This window comes from Coregonus clupeaformis, chromosome 31 (genome assembly GCF_020615455.1).
Source record: "Coregonus clupeaformis isolate EN_2021a chromosome 31, ASM2061545v1, whole genome shotgun sequence".
Taxonomy (NCBI): Eukaryota; Metazoa; Chordata; class Actinopteri; order Salmoniformes; family Salmonidae; genus Coregonus; species Coregonus clupeaformis.
The window spans coordinates 10,393,621-10,405,506 of NC_059222.1; the positions used below are offsets into that span (position 1 = coordinate 10,393,621).

At 42.2% G+C, this 11,886-nt stretch overlaps 1 protein-coding gene across 1 annotated transcript in view; it reads right to left on the reverse strand.

The window, feature by feature from the left end:
• Positions 1–11,642, reverse strand: part of LOC121547530 (cytohesin-3-like) — a 26,683-nt gene extending 15,041 nt beyond the window's left edge. Inside the window, exon 1 of the mRNA XM_041858855.2 lies at positions 11,254–11,642. Coding sequence (XP_041714789.2) covers positions 11,254–11,272 — 19 coding nt within the window. The 5' untranslated portion in view covers positions 11,273–11,642. The remainder of the gene's footprint in view (positions 1–11,253) is intronic.
• Between the last annotated feature and the right edge of the window lie 244 nt (positions 11,643–11,886).

Consider the following 11,886-nt stretch of genomic DNA (forward strand, 5'->3'; position numbering starts at 1 on the left):
CAAAGCAGCAATGTACTGAATTTTCTTATTATTACCAAGATCACAAGAAATCTTGAATCCTGTTTACCAGAAACCCATTCGAGTCTATTTCTATAATAATGTGTGTCATCAACTCAACGCAAATTAGATTATTGCTTTTTACAGCAAATATTTTAGACTTCTGTTATTTCTCATAATTTGCTTGTTGGATTGATGATATTCTGCATAGAGAGAACGTAGCCTGGTTTTTCCCCCTGCCTGAGACCAGAGGCTCTAATATGTATCCTGGTTAATAGGACCGTCTGGGTAAATTCATCTGGCTGATTATTATCTGATTCATCATGGATGTTAATGAGAAGGTGAATCGGAGCTAGCCTGGTTAAACCAGACTGAACGCTGCTCAGACTGAGCACACCACATGAGTGCAGCATTCCGTCTGGTTTAAGCAGCCTAGATGTGAGGCTGAGCTCCCTTCAGAAGCCTCCCTACACCACATCTGCTCTGACCATTACATCACCCTACAAAACACACCTTCATTTATCAGATCAACAGGGAAACAAGCAAGGCAAAGGCAGGGAAGGAACATTTAAAAAATGGGTAATAAATGGACCCTTCTGGTCCATTGGTAGTGGACATTAAACATGAAGATAGGGTAGGGGTCTACAAATTAGATTGCTAATACAATCCACCCTGGCAACTGCCCTCTGACTAATCCAGGAAATTAGTTTAGTAGAGTCTCCAGTTGGCAGACAGAGGAGGAGTCATTTCTGAAACTAGCAGGGTCCAGAGCTCTGACAGTCACAACAACTGAATGGTTCCTTTATCAACAAAACCAGTCTTTCTCAGTCTTATTTTTCTCAGTTATTAATGTCTCTTCACCAGTCTGTATTCCACCCGTTTACACCGTCTAGGTGCCACAGGTATGTCAACAAAGTTTTATCTGAATCCCATTTGATTTGAGAGTTGCAGTTGAGTGCCACTGAAATAGCTACACATCTACTCTACTGAGTCAAATCTACTCCAGAGAGTGGAGCAACGGGTTAGGTTGAGCAGGTGCAAAGCTGGTGCCAGGGGGCAGGGGTTAAATAAACTCAAACATGCGCACCACAGAGCAGAGCCTCTAGCAATTTATCCCCAAAAATAAATCCCCTCAATCTCCTACGATGAGGTCCTCACCCAAAAACGACCAACTGTTCACTACCCTCCCTCTGCAACTGGGGTAGTTGATGATACAGGAACAGAGACTAATTCTGACTTGAGATCTGTGCACATTACTCTGCAGAATATCTGATAGGATGGGATACATTTGGGGGTACGAAAGCCTGCCTCGTTATGTTTAGTCCACTTACAGTACAAAATAGCCTTGCACATGATACACATTCAAATTGACACGAAACAGACTGTCCATTTCACCACATTTTTGCCACTTGTTGGAATGGACAGTGTGATAAATCCTTAAAGTCAGACCCTTAGTGACCCTCATATCATTAAAACCCCCACTCATCCCAGCTTGACCAGTGGAACAGAGTGGGACTTAGACCAAATCCCATACTCTGTTACTGTACATAGGCCAACTTCTCACCAAATCCCATACTCATTCACTGACAGGCCAACTTCCCATTTTAAAAGCTAAACTGGGTAATGGGCACAGCCTGGCGGTTTATCTTTACTGACCCATAGCTAGCCTGGTCTGTGTGTTGGAGCATGGGAGAACCCAGTCACCCCACTGGCCCTAGCAGGGAGATGGGATGAGATAGACAGGCCAGACAGGCTGTCACTGAGAGCCACCTCTGGCTCTAACCCCTCATCTGAAGCCTGCTGTCACCAATCCCTTTAACTTTATACCACTTGGGCTCCCCTCACTGGCCTTACATGCACGCACAAACACACATTTATAGGAACACACGTCATGCACACATGCAGATGCAGGAGCACATAGACATACGCACATAGATACAAACACACATACACAGATGCATGCACATCAGTGGAGACTGCTGAGGGGAGGACAGCTCCTAATAATGCTGGAATAGAGTGAATGGAATGGCATCAAACACATGGAAACCATCTGTTTGATGTAGTTGATACCATTCCACCTATTCCACTCCAGCCATTACCACGTGCCCGTCCTCCCCAATTAAGGTGCCACCAACCTCATGTGGTGCACATACATACATAGATACCAGAGGAGGCTGGTGGGAGGAGCTATAGGAGGACGTGCACATGTAATGGATTGAATGGTATCAAACACATCAAATATATGGAAACCACATGTTTGACTCTGTTCCATTTATTCCATTCTATCCATTACAATGAGCAGTCCTCCTATGGCTCCTCCAATCCAGCCTCCTCTGATACATACATACAGTTGAAGTCAGAAGTTTACATACGCCTTAGCCAAATACATTTAAACTCAGTTTTTCACAATTCCTGACATTCAATCCTAGTAGAAATTCCCTGTCTTAGGTCAGTTATGATCACCACTTTATTTTAAGAATGTGAGAATATCCGAATAATAGTAGAGAGAATGATTTATTTCAGCTTTTATTTCTTTCATCACATTCCCAGTGGGTCAGAAGTTTACATACACTCAATTAGTATTTGGTAGCATTGCCTTTAAATTGTTTAACTTGGGTCAAATGTTTCGGGTAGCCTTCCACAAGCTTCCCACAATAAGTTGGGTGAATTTTGGCCCATTCCTCCTGACAGAGCTGATGTAACTGAGTCAGGTTTGTAGGCCTCCTTGCTCGCACACGCTTTTTCAGTTCTGCCCACAACTTTTCTATAGGATTGAGGTCAGGGCTTTGTGATGGCCACTTCAATACCTTGACTTTGTTGTCCTTAAGCCATTTTGCCACAACTTTGGAAGCATGCTTGGGGTCATTGTCCATTTGGAAGACCCATTTGCGACCAAGCTTTAACTTCCTGACTTCAATATATACACATAATTTCCTTCCTCATGATGCCATCTATTTTGTGAAGTGCACCAGTCCCTCCTGCAGCAAAGCACCCCCACAGCATGCTGCTGCCACCCCCGTGCTTCACGGTTGGGATGGTGTTCTTCGGCTTGCAAGCCCCTCCTTTTTCCTCCAAACATAACGATGGTCATTATGGCCAAACAGTTCTATTTTTGTTTCATCAGACCAGAGGACATTTCTCCAAAAAGTACGATCTTTGTCCCCATGTGCAGTTGCAAACCGTAGTCTGGCTTTTTTATGGTGGTTTTGGAGCAGTGGCTTCTTCCTTGCTGAGCGGACTTTCAGGTTATGTCGATTTAGGACTCGTTTTACTGTGGATATAGATACTTCTGTAGCTGTTTCCTCCAGCATCTTCACAAGGTCCTTTGCTGTTGTTCTGGGATTGATTTGCACTTTTCGCACCAAGGTACGTTCATCTCTAGGAGACAGAACGCGTCTCCTTCCTGAGCGGTATGATGGCTGCGTGGTCCCATGGTGTTTATACTTGCGTACTATTGTTTGTACAGATGAACGTGGTACCTTCAGACATTTGGAAATTGCTCCCAAGGATGAAGCAGACTTGTGGAGGTCTACAATTATTTTTCTGAGGTCTTGGCTGATTTCTTTTGATTTGCCCATGATGTCAAGCAAAGAGGCACTGAGTTTGAAGGTAGGCCTTGAAATACATCCACAGGTACACCTCCAATTGACTCAAATGATGTTAATCAGAAGCTTCTAAAGCCATGACATCATTTTCTGGAATTTTCCAAGCTGTTTAAAGGCACAGTCAACTTAGTGTATGTAAACTTCTGACCCACTGGAATTGTGATACAGTGAATTATAAGTGAAATAATCTGTCTGTAAACAATTGTTGGAAAAATTACTTGTGTCATGCACAAAGTAGATATCCTAACCGACTTGTCAAAACTATAGTTTGTTAACTTCCGACTTCAACTGTACATGCATGCATACATGCATACATGCATACATTTTACATTTACATTTTAATCATTTAGCAGACGCTCTTATCCAGAGCGACTTACAGGAGCAATTAGGGTTAAGTGCCTTGCTCAGGGGCACATCGACAGATTTTTCACCTAGTCGGCTCGGGGATTAGAACCAGCGACCTTTCGGTTACTGGCACAACGCTCTTACCCACACAAAAAATGTATGCACGCATGACTGTAAGTCGCTTTGGATAAAAGCGTCTGCTAAATGGCATATTATTATTATTATAAGCTACCTGCCGCCCCATACATACATACATACATACATACATACATACATACATACATACATACATACATACATACATACATACATACATACATACATACATACATACATACATACATACATACATACATACATACGAAAAAGTATTTGACCCCTTTCTGATTTTCTCTATTTTTGCATTTTTTGATACTGAATGTTATCAGATCTTCAACCAAAACCTAATATTAGATCAAGGGAACCTGAGTTTACACATAACAAAAAAAAAGAATACTTATTTTGTAGGGTTTCAAGCATGAACTGCTCGTTTCATGTCCTGCCACAACATCTCAATTGGGATTAGGTCTGGACTTTGACTAGGCCATTCCAAAACGTGCTTTTTAACCATTTTCATGTAGACTTGATTGTGTGTTTTGGATCATTGTCTTGCTGCATGACCCAGCTGTGCTTCAGCTTCAGCTCACTGACGGTTGGCCTGACATTCTCCTGTAGAATTCTCTGATACAGAGCAGGATTCATGGTTCTTCTATTAAGGCAAGTCGTCCAGGTCCTGAGGCAGCAAAGCCTCCCCAAACCATCCCACTACCACCACCATGCTTGACCTTTGGTATGAGGTAATCTGACTCAAGTGTGACTCAAGCTGACTCAAGTGTGTCAAAAAGCACCTGGAAGCACCTGGATGATCATCAACACTCTTGGAAGAATGTTCCATGGACAGAGGAGTCAAAAGTATAACTTTTGGACAACATGGGTCCCATGATGTCTGGCGAAAACCAAACACTGCATTCCACAGTAAGAACCTCATACCAACGGTCAAGCATTGTGGTGGTATTGGGATGCTTTGGGGATGCTTTGCCAAAATTCCTCCACAGCGATGTGAGAGACTGATCAATAACTACAGGAAGCATTTGGTTGCAGTCATTACAGCTAAAGGTGGCACAACCAGTTATTGAGTGTAAGGGGGCAATCACTTTTTCACACAGGGGAATTGGGTGGTGCATAACTTTGTTAATTAAATAAATAAAATAAGTATCCTTTTTTTTGTAAACTCAGGTTCTAATATTAGGTTTTGGATGAAGATCTGATAACATTCAGTATCAAAAATATGCAAAAATAGAGAAAAGCGTGCAAATACTTTCTCACAGCACTGTACATGCAAACTGTAGCACACACAGACACACGCTCGTGCTGCCAGCTGGCTTTAATCCCGCTAACACCCACCCCCACAGCTCTTAATCCCAATCTGACCATGGGGCTTACGGCCACAGTGGAAGTGGGACGTATACAGTGCACACACAGATGTTGTTTCCAATGGCCAGCCAGCCAGCCAGCCACTCTTTCTCTCTCTTCTGTAACCTACTTTGGCAGTGACAACACGGACAGACACAGTAACAGTAATAAACATATGTAGTCTTGTTTAGCTGTACGGAGATGCAACCTGGCAGTTGAATGTGCGGAATGATTAGTACAGGGCAAGCCAAAGGGCAATGGGTTATGATGAGAGTGTGTACTGTATTCTCTATGTTAGTCAGTGTAGCTAATGGAAGTGTTTTATTTTCATGAATGTAAGATCCGGCCTCTGTTTGGCCTTTTCAATAGTTGGGTATGTTGCACCTCACTGCTTTGTGGATCCTGATAAAATACTATAAATGTGCATCTATGAATGCGACTATGCAGGAGCGATAACTATACCATTCTTTTCCAGTAACTACAGTAGCTCACATCCTTGCATGAAAGGAGAGCAAAGATTTTGGAGGGTAATATCTTGGGGTTTAGTTACCTCTGTGGATCAGGATCTAGTACTAGGATTTAGAGAGATCTAGGATCTAGTACTGGGGGGCTAAACTAAACTGCCATCCAATGATTGCATTGTTTAATCTGCTGTTTTAGGGAGCGGGGAGCGGACCCCTGCTAGGGGGTGATCCATCCATCCGGGTGGTCCCTCCCTCCATCCTGGTCTGTCCAGACATCATGTCCCCTCATGTCCAACATCTGCTCAGGATCACCACTAGAATGTAAATATTTGATTTGATGTGCTGGGGCCTTATATCAACTAGGGCCTGATACTCCACGGCCATATGCCTGCTGCCAGAGCATTCATATTCTGTAGATTTGATACTCCTTGGAATGAGATTGATGCTGTTTCTGGCACCCACTTCTAATAAGAGAGCTGGATGGGGGTTGAGTGACTGAAGACTGAAGACAAACTACTGCCTGGCGATTGTTGCCTGGAGGTCCAGGATGTTGATGCTTGTCTACTTTGACCGGGCGGAGCAACGCTGTCTTTGGCTGACCTGTTGGAGGCTTGAAAGACACACAGGGCACTTCAAAATAACAGTCACAGAACACCTACGAAGTTTATTGATCTCTGTGATATATATTGTGTAGTTAGGATGGGCGTTTGTACAATCTATAAGCACACCTTTGATGTCTACATGTACATCTTGTGTAGTTACTAGCTATAAGCACACCTCCTTTTAGAATCTCTGAAAATACAAGCACAGCACACTTCTTCCTTTTAGAATGCCTGTGAATTCTGAATAGGTGTTCTGGTTCTACATTCTTGTGTTCTCAGGGCCACAGGGCTGAGGGCTCCAGAGTGTGGAGCTGGGACGATAAACCGATAATTATCCATACCGACCGAAACAACCACTTATCGAGGACATTTTACTGATATCGACAATAACGATAAGTAGCCTTTACTAGAAGAATGTGACATTTGAAATGAAATAAGTCTTAATATAGGCTATTGCTAACGGGACAATTGATAGCCACAACATTCAAAGTAGTAGTAGTAGTTTTAAGGGTAATGTAAAAAAAAGTAACTGGTGCACATTAATGTTGTAAACTTATCGTTCAATTTATCGTTATCGTGATAATTCAGTCAATTTATCATGATATGGATTTTTGTCCATATCGCCCAGTTCTACCAGAAAGCAGCACTTACCTAGCCTGGCCAAGAAATACACACAACCCCTGGAGCCTCCAGCCTCTATCCAGCCTCTAACTACCCTCTTAATACTGGATCTACTTCTATTTAGTTCCCCTACTAGTGAAATAAGATGCATATTACTCAAGGAAAGTACGGTCTCTGTCTCGCTCTCTTTTGCTATTTCTCAGTCATTCTCTTTTCTTCTACATCTCTTCTACTCTCTCCCCCTCTATCTGAACTCCGTCCCTGTCTGTCTCTTTCCTCATTCCATAACTCAGTAACAATCAAGGCAATATACTGCATCCAAACAAAATCATCTGTGGGACATGCCAACCCTTCCAGACAGTCGTACGTGCTAGTCTGCTACCTTCTCTTCCATGGCACTGAAAACACATTGGGAAGCCCCCTCAGTATTCCCCATAATCAATTCCATATGTGGTGTTTCTCTACAGACGAGGCAGCAGTACTGGAATCCTTTAAGAGTCCCTCTCAATCCCTCCTTAAACCAAGTCTGTGCAGTGCCAAAGATGCCTCACCCCTTAAACAGTGTGTGTGTGTGTACTGTCTAGCCTAATCCTTCAATGTTGTCCCACAATACACTAAAGTCAATCTTAACAGTCAAAATGAACTGAATTCTTTTTTCTAAATCTCCTTTTAAGCTGTTTCAATAAGGCAACATGGTAGGAGGCCTCATAAAGGCTACCTTAAGGATGGAAAAACAGATTATATTCTCATTCTGGTAATCTCAAAAGAATCAAGTCAAAGCCTATTTTGGGCTTTAAATATAAAATGTATCATATGGCACACAGAGTAGAAATATGTCATCTTAAAGATACAGTGGGGAAGGAAGACAGTAAGACACAGGATGCTAAAGAAAACTTGAGAAAGAGAACAGGACTTACTCCGACAAACCAGAATGCAGAGAGAGAAACAGCTGCGTAGGGGGGCTAGTTAGCTGACTGGCTGTATCTGATGTAGCCATATAGCCTATGGCTGTAGCTACTGCATGCTTTGTGCAAGCCAGAAGGCCCTCCAGGCAGTGTTAGAGCTACAGACCAGCCACAAGGCGTCCACGGCATGGCAATAATGACTCTCTAATGTTCCCTCACACCCCTCATCCTAGCGCCACAACAAAGACTGCTGGCCAACTAAATAGACCTATAGTGTCGATTCAGGGCAGGAAACCACTAATGTCTGGATTCATATGAAACTTCAACACCCCAAAGACTCAAGCAGTTTGTATTGATGTTCTTCTCAAAGAACATGTATGTTTCCATGCCCAGTGAGATTTATAAATGGTGTAATTACAGTCCCCAAGATACAGTATGAAAGCCAAAGGACTTGACAGTAAAATGGCCATGAATTCAACATAAAATAATAAAGTATTCATTTGCAAAAAATAATTTCTGTCAAGGTGCCCATTTCTGATAAGAAAAACCTATTGACAGATTCAACTGCCCCTCAACAACGCAAACCTACACTGCCAAAGAACAAATACACACACACACAAATCATGCACAAACACACAGACACTTTCTGCCCAGAGAGAATGGAAGGAAAGGGGTTTCCCATTTGGTGTTTCCCACGGTCAAATAGAAAAAATTGTGTTGAAAGAGAGAGGGAGTCACTACGGTTATCAGGATCCCGACACAAGAAACACTGACAAGACACACAGCACTTAGTAAAAACACCATTCCAACAGAGCACTTAGTAAAAACACCATTCCAACAGAGCACTTAGTAAAAACACCATTCCAACAGAGCACTTAGTAAAAACACCATTCAAACAGAGCACTTAGTAAAAACACCATTCCAACAGAGCATTTAGTAAAAACACCATTCCAACAGAACACTTAGTAAAAACACCATTCCAACAAAGCATTTAGTAAAAACACCATTCCAACAGAGCATTTAGTAAAAAACACCATTCAAACAGAGCAATTAGTAAAAACACCATTCAAACAGAGCAATTAGTAAAAACTCCATTCAAACAGAGCAATTAGTAAAAACACCATTCAAACAGAGCACTTAGTAAAAACACCATTCAAACAGAGCAATTAGTAAAAACACCATTCAAACAGAGCACTTAGTAAAAACACCATTCAAACAGAGCAATTAGTAAAAACACCATTCAAACAGAGCACTTAGTAAAAACACCATTCAAACAGAGCAATTAGTAAAAACACCATTCAAACAGAGCACTTTCCTTCCTGACAAAGGCAAAGCTGAAAATATCGCTGCAGAAACTAGAGGAACGAGAGGATCTAAAAACACACAACCAGCATCAAGTGAGTGCTGGCCAATTTGTAGGCCTACATTGTATTTCATTTCTGCTTTCACTCTACCAGCCTAACTACACAATGAGACTATAAAATAGACTTGGTGCCATACAACACTTGTGATTTAGGGTCTGTTTTACACAATGTGATTGCAGACGTCTGTCTTGTGGCATGTAAACAGCATAGAGGAGTGAGCCAAGTGTGTAGAAGTAGGAGTAAACACGCATTAATGAATTCCATATTCTACTCTACTCACTGTCCTAGTTTCTCAGACCGTGCCGGAGTGTGTGTGTGTGTGTGTGTGTGTGTTGTGTTCTTCTGTGTGTGCTCTTCTGTGTAATTATCTCGGTTTGTTCTCCTATGAGAGGCAGTATGCATGCTCACTATCAGCCCATATAAGAACATTACCTTATCCTATATCATGGCCTTTTTCCCTCTCCTTGTTAGCAGGCAGTAAAAGGAGGTGGAACAAATTATACCCCAACTTTGACCAAATGCTGCACAGTATAGTACAGCTCCATGACTTTATGAAGCGTTACACTGCGCTGCACTGATTTGAGTTGAAGGGGTTTTGGCTTGAATTAAAAAGGCATTTTACCCAGCGCTACTCTGACTATCAGGGGTAAATTTAGCATGCCAACATAGTGTACAGTATGGTTTGAGCACACACACATTTTACTATACGCTCTTATCCAGAGCAACTAGGGTTAAGTGTCTAGCTCAAGGGCACATTGACACATTTTCACCTTGTCGGCCCGGGATTCGAACCAACGCTCTTAACCGCTAGGCTACCTTCCGCCCTTAAACCTTCATTTAACCAGGGACAAATCTATTGAGACAGGGGTTATGTAGAGCATGAAAAGGGTTAATGCTACAGCAACAGGATGGACCAGTGTGGGCTGAGGAGGGGTGAGATATGTAGAGGGTCCCCTCTTCAGCATCTGCTAATCTCTCACAGTTTAACTGCTTCTCTTCTCAAGACAAATGTTTACAACACATTTACATGGCCTTCGCCCCCTGCCTTGAGATGGGGTTGGAAGATTTGGTGTTTGTGTGTGTGTGAGATTGTGTAAGTGTGTGTGTGTGTGTGTGTGGGGGGGGGGGGTTATCAAACTATATTGTGTGTGTGTGTCTTCTCTTGCATCATGCAAGCAGTAGGACTATTGGATGCCACAGGCTGTAGTTTAGCACTGTCATTTAAATAAAACCATTTGGAACGGATACCACTCTGAAGGATGTAATTAATGAGACTGTTTTGAAGGCCTTCCAACCGCAAAAGTCGGCTTTCCTGGTTTTAAAAAATATACCTTTATCTTATCTTTTTCACCCGTCCAGGGCCTTGAGCGGCTGTTTCAATATAACTGCTTTATAATGGAAAGAAGCGTAGCCTAGCTAGAGCTCCAGCACAAACTTCAAAGCGACTCAGCGCAACATTAAACACAGACGAATTTTGTCGAAGAAGCACTAAACATTGCTGCATGCGTTTTCATGCATTCCTCACACTGAGGTCAATTACTATATACCCTCTTACATGATGGATAATCATCATTTATTGTCCCACTTGATGATTAAGAAATATGACCAGTAACCATCCTCCACTAGGTCTCTTTATACCCTACCCCAGATGTAACCCCATGTCTGACAACAGTTGATAAAAATACCGTTGCATTTCTTAATACCTTAGTGTTGAAGGAAAATAAAGATACATTGCTGATGATTAAATGCATGCATTGGTGGTTACAGTTGTATGCCTCGACTCATGCTTTACGGCGCATAACATATAGCCCCTATCAGTCCATGCACACACCACAGCAGATGATGGAACAGAGAGAGGGAAAGAGAGACGGTGATTGAATCATCATCGTGCGTCTTACCTTGATTGTCTTCGTCCATCTCGTGAATTCCGTGATGAGACAGTCCAGAAATCAGATCGGTGGGTCAAGTTGAGATGTCAAGGTAGACGTGTTTTTATTACTGGCTATAAACGGTAGATAGGCTACTATCTATAGCCTGTAACGACAGACCGAAGACTCACAGGGAGCTGAGCTGTGCACAGTCGAAATGCAACAGCGGGAATATATTAATAACAAAGCAGCCTACCTTCATGAGAAATCTAGGCTATCACCAAATACACATCAATGTATTACAAATAAAAATGTAAGTGTATAAGAAATATTTCCAAGAATTGGGTGTATTAAATCCGATGAGAATAGCTATCCTGCCACTACCATCCCTCTCTATCCAGGTTAGCCAGCCTACTCCAATGCAGTCCAATGCAATGCAAAGAAGGATCGCGGATTCTCTACATGGCTAAACGTTTACCATACGTCATCACTTCGCTCCGCCCCGGTGGTGACAGACAACCCATCCCCCTCATAAAAATGTTTCATTAATTCCATTTAACCTATGTACACTACCAGTCAAAAGTTCTGACACACCAACTCATTCAAGGGTTTTTCTTTATTTTTACTATTTTTTACATTGTAGAATAATAGTGAAGACATCAG